At 44.7% G+C, this 25,456-nt stretch overlaps 1 protein-coding gene across 3 annotated transcripts in view; it reads left to right on the forward strand.

Moving 5' to 3' along the window:
* The window catches only part of DAPK2 (death associated protein kinase 2), a 40,359-nt gene that overhangs the window by 6,108 nt on the left and 8,795 nt on the right, over nt 1-25,456 (forward strand). For all 3 annotated transcript variants that reach the window (XM_017816931.1, XM_017816930.1, XM_017816933.1), the window contains exons 2-7: nt 71-167; nt 12,124-12,345; nt 17,899-18,037; nt 19,358-19,487; nt 20,582-20,630; nt 21,296-21,322. In XM_017816931.1, the coding sequence (XP_017672420.1) occupies nt 106-167; nt 12,124-12,345; nt 17,899-18,037; nt 19,358-19,487; nt 20,582-20,630; nt 21,296-21,322 (629 nt within the window). In that variant the 5' untranslated portion in view covers nt 71-105. The remainder of the gene's footprint in view (nt 1-70; nt 168-12,123; nt 12,346-17,898; nt 18,038-19,357; nt 19,488-20,581; nt 20,631-21,295; nt 21,323-25,456) is intronic.

The raw sequence follows: 25,456 nt of genomic DNA on the forward strand, positions 1-25,456 counted from the left end.
AAAGTGTGTGTTACTGACACTTGGCCTCTTGGAAGACCCTAATGAATGTCACTCTTTATTCATATTCCAGTTACATCACCTTTGAGCATCAATGAAAGACCAGGCATGGCTTTCTTCAAGCAGCAGAAGGTGGAGGACGTTTATGACATCGGGGAAGAGCTGGGAAGGTAAGGATGCACCAGATGATTCTAAAAGCTGCCATGGGGGATATTCGCCATGTATCTTCAAACTATGACTCTGCATGCTAGCCTAAGTCAGTCACAGAACACAACACAAACACAACCCCTTACCAGAACTGCACTTTGGATATTTTAGGTTTTTTTTAGTTGAAGTGTGCTAACTATGTTTCCTGTTTCTTTTTTTGCAACTAGGACAACAAAAGGTATGTTCACATTGTCTTGCTTAGATAGGTGTCTGTGTCTGTGCTGTAGACTGAGTTCACCTGCCCGTTCCCTGAGCCAGCTGGGGAACAGGAACATCCTGTGCTGTTGTCACAGAGACAGCACTTGATTTTGTCTGGTTCTGGCCAGCCCTGCTCAGCACTGTGACACAACACATCCATGTCTGCCTGCAAAACACTGTGCTTGTGTTCCTGAAAAGATTTACCTGTCGGGATTTCAGCTGGACTGGTTAATGCCTCTGTATAGCTTTTCATCCATAAAGGCTAATCTGCAGGTATTAATTACAGCTGTAATTACCACCTGTAATCATGCTTCACCACAAGCACCTGCTGAAACACTCTGCTGGGTGTGTGGGCTGGACACACAGGGCTCCCCCAGCCCGAAGTAACATGCAGAGCTCTGGGTTGAGGAGAGCTGCTGTCCAGCCCTCCAGTGTTTTCCTTTTTAATATGTAAATAGCTAAATTAGGGCTATAGACACGTTGGCTTCTTTCCCAATGTCTGGCAGTTGGTTTTGATAAATAACTGGGTATGTGCAATTACCCTTTTTCAAGGGCCAATAATTTAGTTCCATTAAAACACTTCAGTTGAAGCTGTTTGCCTGCCAAATCTTTTTTTTTTCACTCTCAGCTGTTTCACCTTTGGAGTTGGTGAGAAAAACTTCTTTTAAGGGGAATGGGGTTCGTTTGGTTGTTTGTTTTCCATTCCCTTCCCTCTCAGGAAGGCCTTAACTATTAACTTTTCTGTACTTGCTTACTTTTGAGTAATGACTAACACTGAGAGTATCAGTCTGACAGTGCAAACCTGACCATAGTGAGCAGTGTAGGAATTCAGTGTGTGTGTGTGTGCAGGGTGTAATTGCTGTGGTTTTTTAACCTAGGAGGCCCTAGTATGTGCTGGAACAGTGAAACTGCCAAAGGGAGAGACTGGAGACTGAGTAGCTTAATTTTAATTTAGTTTCTGAATTGGATTTGGGAATCTTTTGAGATGATGAACATCACTCTCCTCTTCAAGCTGATGGATATTTGGCACTTTGAATGGAGGGGTTGTTGAAGCAACGTGGTAGAGGCTGGCCATTGCTGTTGAATCACCCTGAGAGGCCTCAGGCTGTGTGGTCAGAGCAGCCCTCCCCCTCCCCTGGCTGCAGGTACAATGTCACACTGTCTTTGGCAGTGTATTTTCACTTTCACGTGTGAGGAGCTCTGCAGAGCTCTTATTTCAGCTCTGTGTTAAATGTGAAGTGTCACCTGGTTCATCATACCTGTATATCTCTGAGCAGGAACGACTGATAAGGGCCAGTGATAAATGATATCTTGCTTTGTTAGAAGCAGAATAACATGCTGGACAGATTGCAGTGCCTGATGTGTTCTACTGCTGACTGATGCCCTTAGAAACTGGGGATGCCTTTTATTAGTTCACTGTGTTTGCAACAAGCTGTTGGTTGCTGGCAGGTAAAAGGTCTCCTTTATTGTAATTTTGGCAGCAGGAGTCACTTAGAAAACTAAGGTTTCCAAACACTGTCTGTGAAGAGTCTGTCCTGTTCTTGTCCTCCTGAGCCTGTGACTTCTTGAGAGCAAAAGCAGTTGTTAATACAGGACTAAATCCTTGTTCTGACTCAGCCATAAGATGGAGTGGAGGATGTCACTGCCAGAGCCAGCACCTGCTTGACTGTTTGCACAGCACCAGGGAAGGGATGCTCCCGTGACACAGCAAATGCTGCTTCCCAGGGCTGAGCTGGGTCTGGGCTGGTGGTGACATGAGACATTCCTGTCCTTGGGCAGCAAAGGCTCCTCAGCCCCCGCTGTGCAAACCCTGCAAACAGCATTTGTGACTCCTCAGCCAGACCACGCTCACGGTCCCTGCTGGGCTGGCAGCAGCTCAGAGGGTGCTCTGAGGGCAGCTGTGTCCTGAGCCCGGGCAGTGGTGTGAGAGCAGGCCCTCCGCAGGAAGGGGGAGCAGGTTTTCCATAGCTGCAGCTGCCTGTGGAACTCGCTGCTTGGCTCCAACATTCCCTCAGTCTTTCAAATATTAATCTTAGGTTTACAGCTCTGTTGCTCAATTTCTCCAGAGGGTAAAGGCAGGGAACGATGAGTCAGGCACTTGGTGTTGGAGACAAGTTGCTGATGGCCTTGTCCCTTGTAGCAGCCAAATGTGTGCAATACTTGAAATACACACATATAACCAAATTGCTTCCCCGATATCAGCCAGTTTGCAAGTCTGATGTCTGTGTGGACTGAGGTTCTCTAGCCACAGCTGAAAGGGAACCTAAAAAGAGGAGCCTATAAAATGAATTTAGCACATTGTTTCCACATCCTAAGCAAATAATACAGCTTACTGCTAGGATATTCAAATATTAATTTCTTCCTTTGTCAAAATTGATGGCAAGAAAAGGAGAGAGCTTAGGAAACCTATTTGAAAATGAATATGTATGAGGATTTATTTAAAAAACCCTCAGTTTTACTAGGCTGGCAGTCTAGAAGAGGTAGAAAGCAACGTGGACTGAAGTGATCAGTGCCTGCAGAGGTATGAGGAGATTGTCTTCTCTCTCCCCCTCTCCCAAGGGTGCTAGACAGTGTGATTTGGGAGTACCTTTTTTAGTCCTCTCCAGCATTTAGTGCTGTCACTCTTTGCAGGCGTCAGACTCTCTGGCAGATTGAGTTTTTCTGTGCCTGAGCTGTTGATCAAAAATAGATGCTTCAAAACTTATTTTTCACAGAATGTTTTCAATATGGATCCCTTTGTAAATGTGAGTTTGTGTTGCTAAACGCCTGTTTTATTCAAGTAATGAAAAACTGCATCCTTTAATTTTGATTTTAATAAACTTTGTGAGAAACATTAACAGATTTGCCTGTTTTGAGCAGGATCCTGGTCTAAGCCCTTTGCAGGAACGTTGCAGCAGATCATTCTTAATTTATAAAAGGCTGTACCACAGAGCCATTAATCTCCTTCCTAAATGTGTTGCCAGCCAGGCTGTGAGAGCTGTTGACATTTGTGCCTCCTGGGCAGTGTCACTGTTACAGGTCTGAGGGTGGGAAGTGCCACGGAGCTCGTCCCAAAGTGTTCTGTGCCAGTGCCCACTGAGAAGGTGTGTCCCTGCAGGGAGGTGTGAGGGTGGCAGTGTCCTGGGGCAGTGTCCTGCTCCCTGCAGCTCAGCTCTGCAGCGTGGGAGGGCTCACACTGAACAGAGGCACTCCACAAACCCCAGAGGGATGTTTGTGGGCGTGGAAGTCTCCCCTCTTCACTGTGGGAAGGAGCTCTGCCTTCCTCCAGCGTGGGCCAGCCGTTCCAGTTGCCACTCCAGTCTCTGACCTCTCTTACTGACTGGGAGCTGTGCTTATCCCTCATTCCTGGTTCAGTCAATGCCTTCATGCCAAAGATAATCACTGTGATTTCTCTTGGTTAGTTTGGGCATAATCGAGTCTTCCTTTCTCAGCCCCTGCAGAGTGAGGCTGAGAGAAAGATAAAGCCAAGCTCAATCTTTCATCAATGGCTCATCATCCCTCCTGTAGTCCCCCCTCTCCAGCTACAGATTCCTACCTCCTCCTTGCCTTGAGACAAGGAAACCCTTTCTTCTGGGTGAAGCCTTAAAGGACAGCAAATAAAACATTTCAGCAGTGATGATGGGAGCTTGGAGCCTGCCACACCATCACTGTTCTGACAGGGGAACTACCAAATATTTATTTATGTTGTGAAAACAAAAAGCAGAGATAACTGTAGGGGAGGAACTTGGAAATCCATGATGAAAAGCCATGTCACCCAGCTAGTTGGACTCTCCCTGTAAACACAGGGGTGTGATTGCAGCTGGGAAATATTCCCTTAACACACCAGGCAGGATCTTCATACCAGGCATTGTTTTCTATCTATAGAAATTGTTCAGTATTGTGCTTTCTCAGACCTTAACTCTGTCCTTAGATTAATTTGTACTTTAAATTAATTCTTTAAATTTTGAAGAATAACCTTGGATTATTTTATCCTACAACACACACAAAACAAGTCTTTGCATTAGATGCAAAATGTAAATTTAGTTCTTGAGGACTAACCAGCACCTCTCTTAATGTTCCTTGTTACAAATCTTCTAAGTCATGTGTTTCATGGATAATGAATCTTCTGCTGAAACAGTTCTGGCATGCAGTACTTGGTCAGGATCACTGTGATTGTAATCAGCTGTCTGAAACAGTTGCTGGTTTTGGACTTTTTCTTTTTATATTCTTTATATTCTCAGAGTAAGTGCTCTTAGCTTATTCCTTTTTTAAGCAGATTTCCCTCTTAATTTTAAGTGTTACTTTAACTATTGCCAAAATATTTTGATTTGTCACGGAAAGTGCAGAGAAAATGGGAGGTTTTGTTGCTTAGATTTTTTTTCTAAAACAAAGCTGCTCTGCCTACAGTAACTGAAAAGATCTGGCCTTGGTGATTTAGACCAGGCCTTGGCCTTACTTTGTAACAAAGTCATGCATTCCTTATCACCAGCACCCACCTTGATGATGGAAGTGATCTCAGTGTATTGCCTTAGTCCATGTCTGGCTTTGAAAGTATAATTAGAGGTGAGTGACCTCCTTGGTAGTGCTCAGGAAGCTCAAATTCTGTAATGTCTTTAACTCTGAATATTAAGCAGAATATTAACCCCGGGAAAAAGCACTGAAGACTAATTCCAGGAAAAAACACTGAATTTTAACCCGTCATTGCCTTGCCATTTTTGTGAAAATGAAACCATTTTTCCTGGTTTGCACTGAGGGAGAAATCAGATGGAAATTTGAACAGCTGAGAAAATAGACTCTGTATAGTATTCACTCCATGCTTTTGAAATGAAAGCTGTTACCTGTGAGTAAAAATGCACATGACATACACATAGTGCAGCTCAGCACTGGGCTGACAGTGCCAAAGCGTTGGGCACATTATTAGCATGACCATTATTGGCACATTATTAGCACGACCATTATTAGCACTTGTCTGATGGTCAAGCTTCATTTATCTCAGGTGACATCTATGAATCATAGTTAAAACTCTGCAGCAGCAGTTTTGAACCTGAGTGAAAACCTGTTGTAAGAGCTGAGCAGTGAAATGGGAGTTTCAGCAACCCTTTGTGGTTTCGGCCTTACAGATAATTTCCTCAAGTCTTGATTAAGATGCCAGCATAATTTCCCTCTGTTTGCTACACGGGGAAGGAGAAAAATCCTTTAACCCTTTGACCATACAATGTCCCCATTCAATGTACCTGCCCCAGGTATATTCCTTTCAGTCCATATCTGGCTGGGTTTGGGCCTTTAAATGCCCAGGTACAGTGTGCTGACCTTCTGTGTGTGTGTTACGTAGACCCTGGTGTTGCTCCACGTAGCAAAAGGAACAACTTATCAAATCAGCTGTTCCTGCTGAGCATGAGTCAGCTCTGACCTTCCCCAGCGCTCTGGACTCTGCTCATTGCCACTCCGAGTGCTGATACTCGATCTAAAAGCTGAGTCCGATAAGTGGGGAGGATTTTTCATCGTGTGCATTTTGTTCTTGAGGCTCAGATGGCACAAACAGCTTGCCAGGCTGTCAGGGAGTCACCAGAACTGCTGTGCTCAGGCTGTGTCACTGCAGACTCTGCACCTCCCCGCTCAGGAGCCACATCGATTGTCACTGCAGGACTGGGAAGCTTCCAAAAACCCCAGAGAGCTTCGGGAGCTGCCGGTGATGCTTCGGGAGGTGACAGATTTCTTGTGGCTCAGGGCTGAGGCCCCCATGTGGTGTTTTAGGGGCTGCAAGGCCGAGCCCGTTACTGTGCTGAGAGCTTGTAATGGCTTTTAGCACGGATCAGAAACATTACATTTATCAAACTTCCTTTGCATTTCAAATGGTTTATTTTCTCTCTGCTTATTCCTATAAAGCAGATCCTTCTGAGGGCACATTCCTCTGCTCTTCTGACTCGTTCCTGGCCCTGGACACGGAGGGTCAGGGTGTGTTGGTGACCTGTGTGTGAGCTGGAGGGAGGTGTGGATGGATGGAAGGTGCCAGACAGGGACATTATCACAGACAGTCCAAAGGTGCTCAGCACTTCCCTCTCAGGAATATTGAAACTCACCCTCCACACTCAATCAGTCAGTAAAACACGAGTTGTGAGTGAAAATAAGTGTTTTTGAAAGTGGCAGCTGTTTGGTTTTTTTTCCTCTTTCTACTACTTTTTAGTAGTCAAGCAAAATTCCTGTTAAACACTCTATTCAGAAAATCTGGGATCATTCCATTATAATCTGGCATCTGCCACAGTTTAGGTTCTGTGTAGTTGCTTTAGGAGTGGTAGCTGCTTTTTTTGCATTTTTTTGGAGGAAAAAAAAAACACAAGTAAACCAAAACTCACTTTTATTTGCAGTTTAAACAGAAGTACAGTGATATTTATGACAATCTTATTTTTAAAGCTCTTTACAAAGTTATAGGAGGTGTCAGCAGAGTATTTAACAGATTAAGGTTTGGGGTTTTTTTTAGTTTCATTCCATAAAATCTTATGGAAACAGCAAGATGCTTTCCCTCCAGTGACCTTGCCATGCTAGGATTGCTGGTTTGTTGTTTCAGCTCTTGCACTGTAGTTTCTCTGTAAATACTGTGCTGTTGGACTTGCTGTTTATTCCCTACTTAGGTTAAATATCTGCTGTACAAAATCCTGGTTTAGTCTAAAAAAAACCCCACTATATAAAGTAAAATGTAGTGCAAATTATTGCCCTTTACAGAAGGCTTCTGGGTCTTTTTGGTCGTGACCACAAACTTCCTCCAAAAACCCTTCAGCAAAAGCTTTTGTGCACATGTTTTGTGAACCTTGCGTGGCCTTTGGTTGAGCTGTGCTTCATAAATGAGCTGAGAGCATAAGAAATTAAGTTGTTACCAGCAGACCCCTGTCCTCTCTGCTGGGAAGAGCCTGGCAGTGCAGTCACAACCAGCAGAAGTCTCCTTGGAAAGTGTAAGCAAAGAGGGAGGAGAGCATTTAGCTTAATAAAATTCCAATCATTTTGAACAGATCAAGCCTGAAAAAGCTGTTATCCTCTCAAATTCAAGGAAGGCCTTCAGCAAGAATTCTCAGGGGCTTTGCTTTGGAAGTTAACAAAAAGACGACCATAAATGGATAAATTTATTTGTGTGTTTTTTTTCCAAGAAAAAGAAACAGGAATGAAAAAGATTGAAAAGCAACAAGATGCAGGCTTTCTAAGCTTGAGATGACCAATCCCACTTTAATAGTGGCAGAAAGGCACGATGAACAAAACTGTTGACATAAAAACAGCTGTTGTTACTGAGAAGGAATTACCCTTCTTTGCTGAAACTAAATAAAGCAGCCTCTTGAATCTAGAGAAGCCCTGTGTTCAGACTGGCTAAACAGTATTGTTGTGATTCTGTTCGTGTCTATTAACTGAAGAATGTACACATGATGGTTTTGTAACATATTTTTAGAATTTTTACGGGTCTCTAACTGTAGATTGTGCAAAATTAAAGCAAAGGGTGCTGGAAGCTCATTTCCCGGAGAAAGGACAACAGAAGGTGACTCTGACTTGGCTTGTGTCATAGACTGTAAAGTAACTGATTGCTGTGTCAGTAAACATAAAGAAAATTGTTTTCAGAGTTCAAGATACGGTGTTGACTCAGAGCTCAGAGAGTATCTGACACTGGAGAGAGTGTCTTTTTAATTTATTGCTGTCAAGGTATCAGACACAATTTATCATCCAGTTAGGGAAGGAGACCAAATGACTGGCAGACTTTGCAAAGTCTAGTAAACCTTAAATTAATGCTCTAAGCACAGGCAACCACATATGTGAATGACATCCTTTGTCTTTGTTTGGGATGGGGTTTGTAACAGCAAATAAACCCTTTCAGGCTTGCATTCCCACCACTGAATGTCTCCCCACACCTGCTGTAGGTAAAAACCAACATCAGAGAAGAGTAATAGGTATTTATGGCACCATTCAAGTAAAAAAAAACTGTAGAAAAAGTCTTGGTGTCTTACTCTGTGCAGTGGGCTGTGATTGTACCTTTCCAACTTTCACAGCAGTCTGCAGGTGAATCTGGGCAGTTAAAGTGGTTGAGAACAGCTTGTGAATAAAAATAGGAATGATTGTAATTGCAATTATAGTGCTATCTAGAGACATGAAATCAGTTTGTAGGTCCAGCTCGTATGCTCAGCCCATATAATGTATTTGATTTTTGAGCAGCATTACCTGCCTTTTACAGGCTTTGGGAAGTGAAGTACAGAAGGACTGAGGTGTTGTTTTCCATCGAGTGTGCAGGAACCTAATTACTGTGAAAGTCAGTGGGAGGCTGGTGCCTAAAATCCCTTGCAAATCTATTCCTAAATAAATTGTCCTGGCTCATGGAGGGAGTTGAGTGTCACTTCTTGAGTGGCAGAATGCCAGAGCACTGTCCTCTGCCAGGTTCAGTTATTTTTCAAAGAACTTGTTGAAAACATATTTCAGAGTAAAGTGTATCTGTCAGCGTGTTCAAAAGTATCATCTCTTTTATGGGAATTTCAAGCTTTAACAACTACCAAAATAACAATAACAGTAAAAAAACTCATCTTTTTTAGAATTCTTTAGCAAATTAAATGAAGATGAATATGATCAGGACATTCCAACCTGGAGCTGCTCTGCTCCCTCTCTGCCATGTAAGGTTCTGCCCCAGAGCATTACCCTCCACAACCTGTGTTAAAAGTAGGCCTCGAAAAAAGAGCAAGAACTTATCCCATTGTTCTGGATTGTCCAGTTTCTCTCTTCCCACATCCTTTCCACATCCTCTCCTGAATCCTGTGATTAAATGAGCTGACCTTGTGCTCCTCTACAGTTTCTGAAATTAGACTCCAAACCCACCCAGTAACATTGCCTCTGTGTTCTTATTAGTGACAAATTACTGCCTCTCTTTTCTCAGTGACAAATCTCCCAGATGACAGTAGCAATGCAAATTATAGGTTGTCTTTATTTCTGGGATGAATTCCATCATTAATGGTGGACAGATTTGATGTTGTACCTAATTATATTACAAGTGACAGGATGCAGCTGCTGTTGTTCATAGTCTTGAGCTGTTACCACAGTTGAGCACAGCCTGTGCTGAGTGTGTGACAGGCTGTTGTACAGCTGTCCAAAACATTTCTGAAAGGGAGCAGACTTAACTACCTGGGAAAAAAAAAAAAGAAATTAGGAATCATAGTATCATTAAGGTTGGAAAAGATCTCTTAAGATCAGTGTCCAAGGCGTGTGCAGCCAATTTCTCCAGGAAAATGCTGGGAGACATTCTGAGCTCCAGGTAGACACATGCAGAAGTGTCACCCTCTGGGCTTATCCTGTGTGTGTTGTAAATACAGCTGCTCATGACCCAAGTCATCCTCATTTCAGCCATATACTAAGCCCAGGAATTCTGGCAAGATCTTTTGCTGAAGGTTGGCCATCCGAGCTGTGAAATGTAGTTTCAAGGTTAAGCTCAGGCACAAATGCCCCCTGTGAAATGAACTGAATGGCTTCATTTCTCAGTGCTGTAAACTCAGGTGCCTGGGGGACATACTTCCCTTTCTTCTGCTTTTTTCCTGGGCTAGGTTGGAAGTTTTGGGGAGCTGACACCACTTGATTCTTATGTGCTGAACGCTGAGGCATGAGGAGGTGCAGAAATGCTGTGGTCTTGGTGCTTGACCTTACAAGCTCTGTGATCAACACGAAATCCAAAGTGTGTCTGACTGTGATTGTAAAATCCTCTTTTTTCCTGGCTGTGCAGGCCTCCACATGAACTATCCATTGGTAATTGCACTCTGTCTTTAATGTCCTGGGCTAGGGAATTGTGCATTTATATTATTCCCCGTGGCTTCAACCTCTACTCAGTCACAAACTGGCTCAGTAAAGACTGCCTGCAAAAGCCTGTTTTCCAGAGCTACAGGAAATAGCATGAAAACTGGGATAGGAGCAGGAGTGTGTGTGTTGGTGGATACACATGCAGGGGAGCAATAGCAGGTCACAGGGGAATGGGTATTGTGATAAATAATTGTCCCAGACTATAACTGTGTGAAAGGAGAAGACAGGAATTCCTACGCTGTGCCATTATTATTTGTCGTGAGTTTTTGTGTAAACAAAAATATACAAAATCTGCAGTATCCCTATGCAAAGGTGACCGTGGTTGTTCCCATGATCAGCACTCGTAAAAAAAGTCTTTTCTCCCTGACTTTGCTGACAGAATTTATATCCCCAGAGAGAATTCAAGGAAGCAAACACAGAAATATTAGTGCCGTGTCTCTTTAGGAAGTCTGGACCGAGCAAGATGCACGTCTTGCAAAATATGGTCAGACAAGCAAAAAAACCGTGAAACCCGTATTATACACCAACAGCTCTCAGCACAGCACAGCAACTCTTCCAGCAAAATGTTTAAGGCAAGTTTGGGGATTTTGTAGAAGGAATTTCTCTAGGGTTTGCAGGTAATGGGAAAATCAGGAGAAATGTGAATCAATTAATGCATTCGACAAATGGCCACAGTCTCTGTTCCATTTGTGAATGATTTGTCCTAAAGGGATAAGGACCCTTGTCCCATCTGTTCGTGCCTCTCTCCTCAGAAGTGTTCAGGACCCGTATTAAAATGAAAACCCCAGAGAAGTACTTCAGGCTGGCTGGCTTTTATTTGAATCCTTTGAAAAGAGGGGCTGCCTCTGCCGTGGAGTGTTGGCTCTTGAGAGCAGTTGAGCACCAAGTGACAGCCTTCATTTTTAATTTCTCTGCCTTTGTAGTTTGAGGACAGACTCCAATCAGATGTCTGTGCTGATGAAGCACGAAGTACAGCATATAATACATCTCTCATTTACCAAGCCAGTGGAGGATACAATAATATTGAAAACAGGAACAGCTCAGTGCTTCTCCTGTGGAGTCAGGGGGGGTGGGTGCACTTCATGAGTTTGTTTGCCATTCTTATCAAGAGATCCTGTCTGGTGAAATCACAGCAGCTAAAGGTTAAGGTTACCTGTAGGATCAGTCTTTTCCTTGCAAGTCTGGACATAATGACCTGAGTGAGGAAGTATCTGATACTAAATGTGTATTCTGGGACTGGAGATCTGCCAGTCCTTAGGAGATAAGGGGGAAATTTTGCAGTGGCACTGCTTTAGGAGCCACAGTGAAGAAAATGTTGTTACCAAACTGTAGGTACATGCCCTTTAACCTTAGTGCAGCCCCTGTACTGTTTGGTACAGTGGGAAATGCTCTGTCCTTGAGGTGCACTGAGATACTGCTCTTACTCTAGTTACATTTACACCTAAATTATCAAGTGAAGTGCAGAAATATTGAATGAACCATTCTTTTATTTGAAAACTGGTTACTGGAGGCCAGTTTCTACATTTCCAGAGGGTTATCAATCCTTTGAGTGCTTCTCTAGAGATTATTCCTAAGGCAGATATTTGAATGCATGCATGTCCTTTCAGAACATCCAGTGGTGCGCTGCAGACTTGAAGGTCTTAAACACTGCCCAGTGAAGGAGAGGTGGCTTGAACCTTTTGGGGCAGATCTGATTCTGGTTTTTAGAGGTTGTAACATCTGCCCTCCCTTTTGCCAGATGTTGTTTGGCTTTGCTAAATTTCAGACACAGTGGGAGGCTGCCTTATGCTCCACTGCCTTTAAGTCAGAATTCCAACAGTCCTCTCTGTTGGACCAGAACAAGCTCAGCAGTGCTGCTCAGGCCTTGCAGGGCCAAGCTTATTTGGGAAGCTGTGATTATCTGAAAGCCTTTTTGTCACCTTCTTGCCCCTGCAGCGGCCAGTTTGCCATAGTGAAGAAGTGTCAGGAGAGGAGCACGGGTGTGGAATACGCCGCCAAGTTCATCAAGAAGCGGCAGAGCCGGGCGAGCCGGCGCGGGGTGAGCCGGGAGGAGATCCAGAGGGAGGTCACCATCCTGCAGCAGGTCCTGCACCCCAACATCGTCAAACTGCATGACATCTACGAGAACAAGACGGATGTGGTCCTCATCCTGGAGCTGTGAGTAAGGGCACTGCCCTCCAGGGATGGGGGAGGGCAGCAGACACTGGGAAGCACTGCAGAAGCTGCTGGAACACATCATCATCATCATCATCATCATCATCATCATGGCTGGGCTTGCAAATGAAGATTGGGGGAGGGCTCTACCCACGTTTGTTACAAGCACGGTGGTGGCTAAAAAGGCCAATACGAGACAGGCATGTCCGGTTGCAAAAGGCACAGCAGAAAGACTCCTTAGGTGGTAAATTCTGCAGGGCACGATTCTTTCTGTGTTGTCTTCTCAAGGGTGATCCTGTGTGCGTTCTCAAAGGCATCAGCAGCGTTATAGATGGTGTGTCTCCAGGCCTCCTGATTGGAGGCCGGAGTAGACCAGTTGTGTTGATCAATATGGCCAAGGCTGAGATGTTGTTTCAGGCAGTCCTTGTATCTTCTCTTCGAGGCTCCTCTCTTGTGGCAGCCGGTGGCAAGTTCACCATAAAGCAGGATCTTAGGGAGGGGGTGGTTGGTCCTTCATCCTAGAGGCGTGCCCTGCCCAGCACAACTGTGTTCTCAGCAACATGGCCTCAATACTTGTGACTGCTGCTTGTTCCAGAACAGATGGATTGGTCACATCATCTGACCAGTGGATGTTTAGGATTGTGCGGAGACAGCGTTGATGGAAGCGTTCGAGGAGTCACAGGTGGTGGCGGTAGATGACCCATGATTCAGATCCACATAAGAGAGTAGACAGCACAATGGCTCTGTAAACACTGATCTTGGTATTTTTCTTCAAGTGTTTGTTTCGCCAAACTCTTTTATGAAGCCGGAACACACGGGCACAGATAATGGAGCTGCTGCATTCCCAGGCCTCACAAGTTTTGGCAGGAGCACTGAGTGAGGTTGCTGGTAAACAGTCCCCCCTTTATCCGTGTGCCCAGGGGATACAGGTGCACCTTAATGGCAGCTGAGGTCATTTGACACTGAGCCAGGGAGTGTTGTCAACTTGAAAACAGTTTGCTAACAGAGGGATTACCTCATGTCTGCCTCCTGCTGCCCTGCCATGAACTTTGGAGGAAGTACAAGTGGCCACTGAAAGCTCATTTCATTTTCCCTCCTGCTTTCACACATGGGAGGCCATCAAACCCTTTGCAAAATTTGCAGCCATTCTCACTACTCCCATGTTTTCCTCATTTAGACGAGCTAAGGGAAAAGAGGAGAGGAGGGCAAGGGAAGAGGTTTTTTAATCCCCAGTCTTTGACTGTCAAGGATGAATAGCAGCAGGATGGGAGGGAAGCAGAGCTGCTTACTCCTCCCTCATGCCACCATGTGAGGGGGGCAAACCCCTGCCATTTAGGTCCTAACCAAGCAATCTGTGGGCTGCTGTAGCCTCACCCCACCATGCAAAGTGATGCAATTTTTCAGTGTGTGTGAAGCATGGAATACACAGTCACCATGGTTGAAGTGATGTAGACCATCTGTTCCCTGGGGAACCAGCCTTGACCTTGGGCATGGAATCCAGGCAACAAGGCTTTTATCCCTGAGCGAGGTGAAGTAACCACTGGCTTTCTAGGGGAGCCAGCATTCAGGTCAGGCAGCATTCCTGGAGATTACTGTGACTGGAGGATGGCATATAAGTAATGATGAGCATCTGTTACCTTTGACTTCTGTGTCTATGGCCAAATGTTGATCTCTGCAGCCATGCTCTGGAAGGCAGGAAAGGAACTTGCTTTTTCTGACTGGCAGCCACTTTGGGCTAAAACAACCTCCTATTTCATCCCCTTCTGCTTTTTCCTGTCCTCACGTGCCCTGACACGTTCTGTGTGTCCTTTTGTCAGGCTCTAACATACTGCTCAAAGTCTGGGTGCAGCACAGTTTTGACCTGATTAAGGCCTCTGCATTCAGCTGCTGTGTACAAATTGAGGATGATGATAATTGCTAATAAAGGTAATTAAATTGTCTCTGTAAATAGATGATCTCTCTCCCTCTGACACTCTGCTCTGTCTCATACTCCCTGCAGTTTATCAAGGTAAGCTTACAGCACCTGGCCAACCACTCTTATGTTAATCTACAGTGGACTTCAGCCTCAAAAAAAATGTCCCCAGTATTGTTGGTTAATTGAAGAAGCTGCTCTGGTGTTTAAAAGAGGCTTTGTCCAAAATGTTGACCCTTTCCCAAACTGCCTGTGCTGGCACAGGCGAGGCTGTCTCTCCTCACACAGGGGTCACTCCCACAGGTGCTGTTACTCCTGTCCCAGAGCAGGAGGAGCAGTGCCAGCTCCACTGCTGTGAAGTGCAGTATGGCAGGTGCACAGTGTGTCCTTCCTTGTGCACATTGTTCAGGCATTTCCTCCCCACAGCTTTCTGTGACTTGGCTGTTCTGTGTCCCCTGGGCCCTGCCTGGAGCCTGCCTTGCCCAAACAGCAGCAGCCTGAGGCAGGTTTGATGGGCACCCCAGTCTCCTCTACTGGGAGGTGTCAGGGGTGTGTACACAAAGCAGCTCCTGCCAAGGAATGAGACAGTGTTGTTGTTTACTTTTCCTTCCAAGTCCAATAAAAGACAAAGGTATCATTTTCTCTCTTCCTTGCTGTGGCAATAAGGTGACCTGGTGTAAGGGAAGGAGATTGAACCAGAGGAAGGAAATTTTTTGTGACCTTTGAGAAAGGAGCATTTGCAGGTGGTGATGTTCATCCTCCCTAGATGTTCAAATGTAACTTGTAGTGCAGTTAAGAGCGTTGTACTGCAAAGGAGTTAGTGCTGAAGTGGTTTTTGGGTTGTTTTTTTGGGGGGATTCCATAATGGCTGGCTTTTGGGATTGCTAAATCTCTTCTGCTTGAGGGTTTCTCTGAGTTCAGGTGCATAACATGGATAAGAATGATCCTGCACTAAACTGCTTACCACTCTCTAGGTACAATTTACTCAAACCTGGTTTTAAAGCCTGAGTCTTTTGTTAGTGAGAAATCATCACATCTCTTGTACTGAATTTCCCCTTGGATACTCTTTTAAGATCTGTACAGCTTATGCTAATGTGTTAGGCTGTACTACAAGAGACTGGAGATTGTCATGTATGCCAGTCTCTGACCTTCAGAAAATGAGATGTTCATGTGGTTTTGGTAGGAGGGAGTCTTTTGCTGATAAAGTAACAAAGGGACTTCAAACTCCCTGGATCTTTTCGTGTTGCTTCCTGTTTTATTTTTAATGTTTTGTTCTGTACCTTGGAAAGCCCCTTCTCCAGCCTGATTCACGGTTAGTGTGAACTAGAGGGAAGTGGGAAAATACATCAAGGAGCTCCCAAGTAAATCCCCTGTGACCTTCATTCTTGCAGGCTGCACATTTTCTTCAGGATGCCTTGGGCTTAGCTGGTTGCCCAGGATGTTGGCGAGGTTGCCACTGGGGAAAAATTCCTGGTGTGCCCTGAGCAACCAACCCAGCTGGTTTAAGTGACCACTCTCGGGGGCAGCAAGAGAGAAAGAGAATTAAGGGACCTCCAGTCTGAGCAGCTGAACCATTTTTCTGACATTCCTTTGTGTAGCAAAGGAGATTCCTCAAAAGGAAGCTCCCAGTCTCCTCCAAGAGGAAAGTATCCTCTGACATCCTTAGCACAGTCCTCTGTGCCAGGGCAAGGTGAGCAGGGGGACTTTTCCAAGTGGCTCAGCTTCTGTACTCTCCTGAAGTGGTGCCTGCTTTTGCTTGTCCTGCAGGACTGGAGCCTGGGCTGTGTGGGCTCTTGGTCTGGGCTCAGAGAGGGCTGCTTAATTCTTAGGCCTGGTTTGAGTCCACCATAAGAAACAATCAGCAAGGAGATTTCACAGGATGAAAGAGGAAGAGAGAGCAGTGTGCCTACATGGTTAAATTCCAGCCAAGTACAAGAGCTGTCCCAGCCCAGGTGGCTGCCTGATGGCCGGATGCAGTGTCTGCCAGGGGGGATTGCTCAAGTGCACTTGGAATAGAAATAGTTGAGAAAAGGAGCCTCCCCTGCTCACTGACCACAGATTTCACCGAGACACCACCAGGGTTTTCTTACAGATTTCCTTACTGGTTTGTCACAGTGGGCTGTAATAATTTTTAAACTAATGAACCAAGACCCCTAAACCTACTACAATATGGAAAGGAGGCAGTGTTCCCTTCCTCCTGATATGCACAGAGTACAACAAACCCTGTCCAGCCAGGCTGAAATTAGTGCTGAGACCCTTGGGGTGTGACACCTAAAAAAGAAAATCAGAGATCCAATAAGAGTCTCACAGGCCGAGTAACTGAGGTGAATAGAAAGGAGAAGAAGGTGGCAGTCAAAGACAGAAGTTGCAACATATTCCTAGGTTGTATAAGCTTATTTTGGTTTGCCAGACAATTTGCCAGAGTTGTAACAATTAAAGCATCAAGTGACTCTGCCCAGGTGAAGTGAGGTCACTGCCAGCTGAGGTGTCCTGCCTCACGTTGCTTACAGAAGTTTCTGGCTATGTGAGAGCTGTGAAAAAATACCCAGTAATCAATGCCCAGGTCACCAGGCTCTGCCTCTGGAACAACAAAGTGTGTGTGTCACCCACAGCAAGAGCAGAAGTGAAGGCACCGGCACGATGTCGCTGTGGCTCTTGACATGTTGTCCTTGTTTGCAGGTGACTTGTCCTTGCAGGATTTGTAGCTGGTCTTGTGCTTGCACTCCGAGTGTGAGCAAAGGTGGGTGGTCACCCTGTACCCAAGAGCAACAACTGCTTTGTGAGTAAATTTAAATGAGAATAAACCAATAATATTAATGACAGCATGAACTAGAAACAATAAATGTAAGGATAATTATGAATAGCAGCTGCAAACAATCCCCAATTTGATATTTAGAGTATCTTGTTTCATAATGTGTAGAAAAATAGCATTGGAACTCTCAGTAGAAGGCACAGAAATGAAAATAAAAGTCTTGGGTACTAAATAAGGAGAAAATGTATTCCAATTTTGATGTGAAAACTCATAGTGACTAAGAGCACTTCCTTGATTTGGGAAAACAATTTTAGGTACCTTCCAACCTGCTGCAATCTGCTTTCTTCTTAAAAACTCAGCACCAAATAAATGCTTTCCTGTCAGTTATGTCAGGCAAGATTCTGTGTGAGAACAGGGGAATAGCTGTTCTGCAAAGAAAAGGGATTCTGCTGGCAGGTCTTGCTGCCTCCTGGTTCTGATGGCCACTACTAAGAAGTGATTCTTTAGCAGTTGTTGATTCTTACAGCCTGTTCATCCAAAATGAAAATGTTGAAAAATAGCAGTTGAAGTGGTTAAGTCGACCTATTGAAATAGGAACATGTCTGTGGATTCATCAAATAATGTAACTTTTTTGGGTCCTGTATAATCCTTGATGAATCAAACCTTACAGCATCAATGGAAAAGCTGGTCCTTAATTCCCAGGGGAGAGAGCTGAAGCCAAAAGGAAGTTTTGGCCCACCTGGGACCAGAACACAAACCCCGTGGTTGTCTACAAGAGTGGCCTTTTTCTAACTGCCTTGGAGTTCTTTGTTACTTTAGTTTTCTGTGCTTACATTTATTTTATGTGTTACAATGCAGTAGATAACAGGTTGTTTTCTGGTGTGTTTTGCAGGGTTTCTGGAGGAGAACTTTTTGACTTCCTGGCACAGAAGGAGTCTTTGAGTGAAGAGGAAGCAACCAGGTTCATCAAGCAGATTTTGGATGGTGTGAATTACCTTCACTCTAAGAAAATTGCTCATTTTGATTTAAAGGTAAAGATGCTGTTTTAGACTTTAGCTGATCTCTAGTTGCTAGTTTTGGTATTTAGTGCCAGTAAGGTCAGGTGGTCACTGAAGATGTTGCAAGACATGCAAGACAGAAATCAGAAAGCATAAGTAAAGAATCATTTCACTGGTAGTGGATATTAAGTGACCTAAAATGTATTCACACAATAACTCTCCTGGGTTTTAAAGGACTGGGTTTGGAGCTTTGTAGTGTTAAATAAGACATGTATTTTTAAGCAGTGATCTGATTAGACAGAGGATGATTCATCATTATCTCCTCACTTGACAGGGCTCCATCAACTGCAATGGAGCCACAGTGCCTTATACCTTATACCACCCAAGGAATCAACCAGCCCCAGAGGTGTGACTGTGACTTTTTGCCATTTCAGTCTGTTCTGGCTGCTTTAAGAACTTTACATCCTGTATCTGTGGTGAACACATGTGCCCTAGATCCATGGAAGAAAAACTGACTTGTTAGCCTGAGGCTAAAACATTCTTGGTCTAAGATTATGATAATAAATTATTCATATGTTCTCTTTCCCAGTGTGGCTCTGACTGAGAATATGTGTTAGCAGGAGCAGTTTCCATGCTGGGATCTGCTGTGGAAAGGCCAGCAGGGAATCAAACTCTCACTCTTGCTCTTGAGCTTATGGTTAAGTTCTGACAAATTAATGCATTAAAGCTCTTCATGGGAGATAAATTGAACCCAGAGTTTACTCTGAAACCTGTGAACTGGGGCCATGGAGGGGAGCAGATAAGGCTGAGAAACTTGGTTCAAGAAAGAAGTTTATGACATTTCCCTTAAATCTGGTGAAAGAGGAAAGTCTGTGGTTGAACATGATACTTTTAATTTCACAGTTCCAGCTCCAGATTTTCCTGCAATGCTGTGAGGAATGCCACATGTTCTTTTAATAGCTTGCTATCATATGGTCTAGGACCTCTGATCCCAACTCTACCCATTTTCAGCTGGTGAATCCCAGATCTTCCTGGCCTTGTTGCAGCTGTGAATTGTCTCATAGAGAAGACAATTTTCTCCTTCCCTAAATAGGTTCAGATGTGACTAGAATCCTTCAGGAAGCATTTAATAAAGCTTCTCCCAGTGGCTTGCAGTACAGTATAGAGTCAACTGGGCAGATGTTATGAAATATAAAACCCCTTCATCAAAACCATTGTAAATGGTTAGGCACAGGTATGTGTTTCTTGTTCTACAGTGTTGTGTTTGCAAAGGGAAAAAAAAGGCACTTGAAAACTCTGTTACTTTCCAAGATGTTAATATTTTAATAACATAGATCTATCTTTTATTTTTAGCCTGAAAACATTATGCTTCTAGACAAGAATATCCCTATTCCACACATCAAACTCATTGACTTTGGCCTGGCTCACAAAATCGAAGATGGAGTTGAATTTAAAAACATTTTTGGAACTCCAGAATTTGTAGGTGAGTGACATGTTCCTTTGTCTTGTATTACAGGTTCCATGAGGAAGTTGAGACATCTCATTTCTATCAAGGTGACTTAAATCTAGAGGTTTGCTTTATATTTCTGGGATAGATGAGAGGTGCTTTCTATAAACTGGATGTGCTACTCCTGTGAGAGTAAACTGCTGCCAGATAAATGCTTAGAGATGTAAATTCAGGATTGAGATTGTGAAACTCTGCAAATACAAATTACAATTTCTTCCCTTGTTGCCTGGAGTAAGTAGATCTCCCTGTGTTGTGGTGTGTGAGTACACAGTGACATGGGTACCTCTGTCATTGCTTTCTAGATTAAAATGCCTCACACCGTTCACCTGTTGAGCACAAACCCCTCAACTCCTTCACATTTTACCACCTGATTCTCTTTTTGTTCCTCACTGATCACAGTTATTATCTGTCTCACTTGGATTTTGGGTTAATCCTACTTCTTTCTCATAGTTTCAATTAGAGGCTTTGTGGTTGGTTTGGGGAGTGAGGAGAGAATTGCAATTAATGTTCCAGTTAAACACAACTGCTACAGATCCCTTTTTTCATCTTATTTACCCCTTGCTCTTTTCTCCTGCTTGCAATCTTGTGTGGGGATGTTTTCCAATGAGGAAATGCTTCCTATAAAACAGAGTTTGACATGGATAGCAGTGTAGTCTGGCAGGTCATTTCAAACTCTTGCTCAAGAGCTCTTTTTGACTGGCCTTTATAAACTTCCTATAATGGCACCAGTTAAACACAAAACAAAAGCTCCAATTCTTGGGGGCAACAATGTTCTTAGGAGGTGAAATAATTTGTTATTTTTTGTAATTTGCACTGTAATTAGTGTATAATATCTGCTTTACCCTTGCTGTTGAGTTGTACTAAGCTTTAAGTTACCCTACATAATCTCTTCTGGACAGCTGTGAACTTAAACTCCTGTTTGGGGTATAAAATTACAAACAATGCATCCTATAACTAACTTTTCTCTCTCTCCCCTCCCTTTCTCCCTCTTGGTAATTCTTGTCCTGCTACTCCAGCCTGGTAAAAACACGTTATTTCATTGCTGATGTTTAATTAAATGTTTCTTACAGCTCCAGAAATCGTAAACTACGAACCACTTGGATTAGCTGCAGACATGTGGTAAGTTTTTTAGAATGTTAGTACTTTTTTTTCCAGGTTGCTCTACAATTACTTTTTCCTGTTTGGCTCTGAGTAGAATCCATTGCGCTGCCACAAAGTAAAACAAAAAACTTAAATACAGCTAATTACTCCGTGTTCTGTCCTGTCATTTTTATGCATCCTTTTAAATTAAAAGATAAGCATTTAATTTCTGCAAAATTTCAATGAAAAGCTTGAGTGCTGGCAGTTACAGAGTTAAGTGTTTGCCACTGTCCACTGCAGAGGAGCACTCAGAAGAAAACAGTGCAAGCAGTGACTGCTTTTGATAGCTTTATTTCTAAGAGCACTTTGTGCAGAGGAGACCTGTGCACTAATCTCATCTGCTGAGAAGGCAGGCAAACGAGGTCACCCCAAATAAAACATCCTTTGCCTTTCTGATGTGTGCTGTAGTACCCACTAGAGCAGAAATACATGGAGACTCCAGATACCCACATTACTTACTCTTACATGTAAAATTAATTCTTTCCCTGGAACACTGTTCTGTAAAAGAGATGTCAGCAGTTACCTAAGGCCACAGTGGCTCTCCTGCCTGTATTGCAGCTGCTAATTCACTTTTTCATATTCTGTGCATTAGGAAGAACACAGGTCATGTATAACCCTTGCCATTGATCTCCTTTGTTTTTTAGGAGCATAGGAGTCATCACCTACATCCTGTGAGTACAACAGCTTCGCCCCAGTACAAGTGTTCCTGCAGCTCTCTTGCACTAGTACAGGACAGCTCTGCCTGCAGTCACCTGAGGACAGACCTGCACACAGGGGGTGGGCAGTGCTTTGTCTCACAGTTGCCCTGCAGCCTTTTCAAGCTGAAAATAAGGGCTAAAAGTAGAGGGGCACTCTGAGCAAACTGAGAGCAAACGGCCCCTGACACCACTGGGCACTTCTGCTTCCCTTGGGACCTCATCAGCTCCAAATGGCAGGGAATGGAAAAGCCAAGCATATCCATTGCTGGTGGAATGACTGAGCTACCAGCGTGTGGAGAGCATAGAAAGGGTAACAGCACCCCTTCCAAGGTGTGTCATTTCGGGTGGAAACAGGGAGGTTTCAGTTTGCTTGTAAAGGCAGCAGAAGTCTAGATTATTATGCATAAATCTGGTCGCCCGTGTTCAATTTAAGCTGGAAAAGGAGCAGAAAAGTTGACCCTGGGAACTGAGAATTCAACTTACAGGGCAAAAAAAAGGGTTTGTTAAAGCTGGTAAAGCAAAGGCTGTTTGGGGATAGCATTGTAGTCAATAAGCACAGGGGGAAAAGTAGATCACAATGCTTTTTAGGCACAGATACACTTTAGAAGAAAAGTGTGTCAACTGGTGATGAATAAATAAAAGGAGGAAATTCTGACAAGCTCAGGCTCTCAAAGAAATGAGTTTGTGTGGGCATCTGGGGACAAGCAGGGAAGAGTTTTAAGATGGAGCTTAACAATTTGGGGAACTGCTTGTGTGACAGTGGGTGTGACCGAGGGACAGCACTCCTTGCTTTTCCTCTGGTTTGATATGGGAATTGCAGAAGTGAGCAGTGGTCCTTGGACCAACTGCTTCCACTGAAATCAAGCTCCTGTGACTCCTGGGGAGCAGCACACGGTGGATATTCTATGCTGGGAAATGTCTCACCCTGGGCTCAGCTGTTCCCTGTGATACTCAGAGGACTAACCTGCTGCCAAGCTTAAAAAGGGGGGACTCTGGCATTGGGTGGATTTGCACTGCACAGCTTGGGGCTCAGGACAAGTTTGGAGGCCTGAAGGGGAGGGATTGTCTTTTCAGTGTGGAAAATAAATGTAGTGGAATTAAATCCACTCTTCAGCTATACCAGAGGCTTAGACCTTGAAAGCTGTAAGAGGTATGGGCTGAGAAACCTGATTCAGTGCAACAAATTCCCTCTGTCCTGCAGTGCACAAGAAGAGAGGGATGCTGGCTGAGCCCAAGCTCAGGGAAAGGAGTTTGAAATGTTGTCCAGATCCTTGTTTTTTATGAGCATTCTGGTCTCCAGTGACACACCCGTACTTGCCAGGGCATTAAACTGTGTAAATTCTATTTATGGGTGTCCATATATGATGAGAGGAGAACTTAGGAGTTGAGGATAAGCAGGTGGGAATGCTTGGCATGCCATGAATGATGCACAGAGCCAGCTGCTCTGGGGGTCCTTCAGTGGCATTGAGGGCTCTGTGCTGGGGCAGAGTTACAGGGAGAGTTTCTGTGCTGCACCCAGGGGAGGAGATGTTTCACCTGCTTGACTGGTTGTCAGGGCCGTGGGGATTAAGGTAGAAAAATGTCTCCCTGCAAATGATCATCAATAAGGAACATGCTTTGTATCATGGGAGGGGGCACCATAAGCTGTGGACTAGGAATTTGCTTGCCTTCAACTATGTGACTGAACCTGGGGGTTCTGATTGACAGGAAGCTGAACAGGAGCCCAGGTGTGCCCAGGTGGCCAAGAAGGCCAATGGATCCTGGCGTGGATCAGGAACAGTGTGGCAGCAGGAGCAGGGAAGGGGTTCTGCCCCTGTGCTGAGCACTGGTGAGGCCACCCCTGGAGTGCTGTGCCCAGCTCTGGGCCCTCAGTTCAGGAAGGACATTGAGGGGCTGGAGCAGGTCCAGAGGAGAGCAACGAGGCTGGGGAAGGGACTGGAGCACAAGTGCTGTGAGGAGAGGCTGAGGGAGCTGGGGGGGCTCAGCCTGGAGAGGAGGAGGCTCAGGGGAGACCTCCTCACTCTCTGCAACTCCCTGACAGGAGGGGGGAGCCAGGTGGGGGTCGGGCTCTGCTCCCAGGGAACCAGCAGTAGGACAAGAGGGCACAGCCTTGAGCTCTGCCAGGAGATGTTTAGGTTGGACATTAGGAACAAGTTTTTTACCAGGAGAGTGATTGTGCATTGGAATGGGCTGCCAAGGAGGTGGAGTCACCGTCCCTGAAGATGTTTAAGAAGAGCCTGGATGTGGCATCAGTGCCATGGTCCAGTTGACAAGGTGGTGTTGGGTCAAAGGTTGGACTCGATGATCTCAGAGGTCTTTTCCAACCTGATTAATTCTGTGATTCTGTAACTACTATTGCCTGTTAATTTGAAAGCCTTTTGTTCTGAATTGTTCTGAATAAGCAGGGTGTGTTTATGATCCTGCTGTAGCAAACGTGGCAGCAATCAAATGGGTGCCATCATCAGGTGTAGAGACCAAAATGCAGACAAGCCCTCAGTTCAGTGATTCACTGGGCTTTAGTGCTGAGGTCTGTTTGCTGTTACATGTTTACAGGCTGTGAGTCAGGATATGACAAAAGTCATTTGCATTAGATATTAGAATTTGGGAATGCTCTGATTTTAGACCTCCAAAACTGGGTCCCAAAGAGCAAAAAAAATCACAATAGAGAGAGCACTGCCGGTTTGGGCTTCCAGCAAGAGGCCAGAAGGTGGAATTACAGCTACTTCACAGCACAGTTTGGGGAGAGGGCAAAGAAACCAAGGCTCTAGACCAGCTTTCCAAGCTTTAGTTTTGGAACAATGCCCATGGTCTGTGGTGAGGTGCCTGCTTGTAGCCTTCTTTGTGGGCAGCAGAAGTGGAACAAAAGCCTAAGAGGGAGTATGTAAAACCTGTTAAGAAATGAGAGTGACTGTGGTTAATAGCAGGAAAGTCACTTCATCAGAGACAGCTGGAGCACCTCACCCGTGCTGCCTTGCTGGGGCAGATGCTTTGGTGTCATTGTGCAATTGTAGAGAGAGAGAAAGCAGTTTATGAAGTCAAATGTTTTATTCTCTGGGGAAAACCACACGTGGTAGCTGGGGATTGGCCTAAAAGGCCAGGTGGTGCCATCCAACTTTCTGCTTGCCCCCCAAAATTCCCAGCCAACATGGTAGTGGCAATGCAGAGTAAAAGGTCTATTGAGCAGGATCATGTAAACAAGTGGTTTAGTACTCAAAAGTTCAATTTAGAGTTTAGTGCAGTCCTCTTTTGAGCCTGCTGCATCCTGAAACTGTGCTGTCAAAGCTGGACATAATAGATAAGCACAATAATAGCCCAGAAGATGATAAAAAAGGGATGAGATCAAATTCCTTGGTATAAATAGCATTTCCTGTAAACCAGAGTTTTGCAAGTCATCATCTCTGTGTATTGGGGAGGGAGGAACCTGGAGGAGAGGCAGGGCAGGAGGAGTCTGCAGTGACTGCTCTGACACTCAGCTTTCATGGAGCAATGGTAAATAGAGTCATCAAAGATGAAGATCAACCCTGTCAGCTCATGGATAGTCCAAGCAGGAGAAAAGCTTTCTTTCCAGTAAGGACTGCTAAATGGCATTTTATTATGATGGTGTCTCCATTATATCCTTGCAGCTGGAGCAGGGTGCTGACAGAATGAACATTTGTGTTGTTCAGAAACTGCTGGATTTTATTGCAGCCAAAGTCCATTTGTCTGTGGATTCCTTTCACTGAGCAGCATGGCCATAGCTCTGCAGTGGAGCTGGGCCTAGGCAAGGCTTCTGATCACACATTGTGTTTTGGAGCCAGCTGAGAGAGGTCTCTTGGCTGAACCTGGTGTGCAGGGAACTTGTGGGCAGCACAAACAGGGGCAGGGCTTTTCCTACCTGAAGAAAATCTACAGAAACACTACTTTATCTGAAGGTGGTAGAAGCTTCAGTCTCAGGGATAGAGACTGTCCTCAACTGAAGCCTCTTGTAGTTTTGTTAGCAATGACTTAAATGAGGCACTTAGGAGAGGGGAATGTGCATTCCTGTCTGTGTGCACCCATTAGTGCTGCACTAGAGACTTCCAGGGTGAGTCTGGCTCATCACCATAGATGTGGTGGGCCAAAGCTGGC

Source organism: Lepidothrix coronata, unplaced genomic scaffold (genome assembly GCF_001604755.1).
Source record: "Lepidothrix coronata isolate B3197 unplaced genomic scaffold, Lepidothrix_coronata-1.0 Scaffold58, whole genome shotgun sequence".
Taxonomy (NCBI): Eukaryota; Metazoa; Chordata; class Aves; order Passeriformes; family Pipridae; genus Lepidothrix; species Lepidothrix coronata.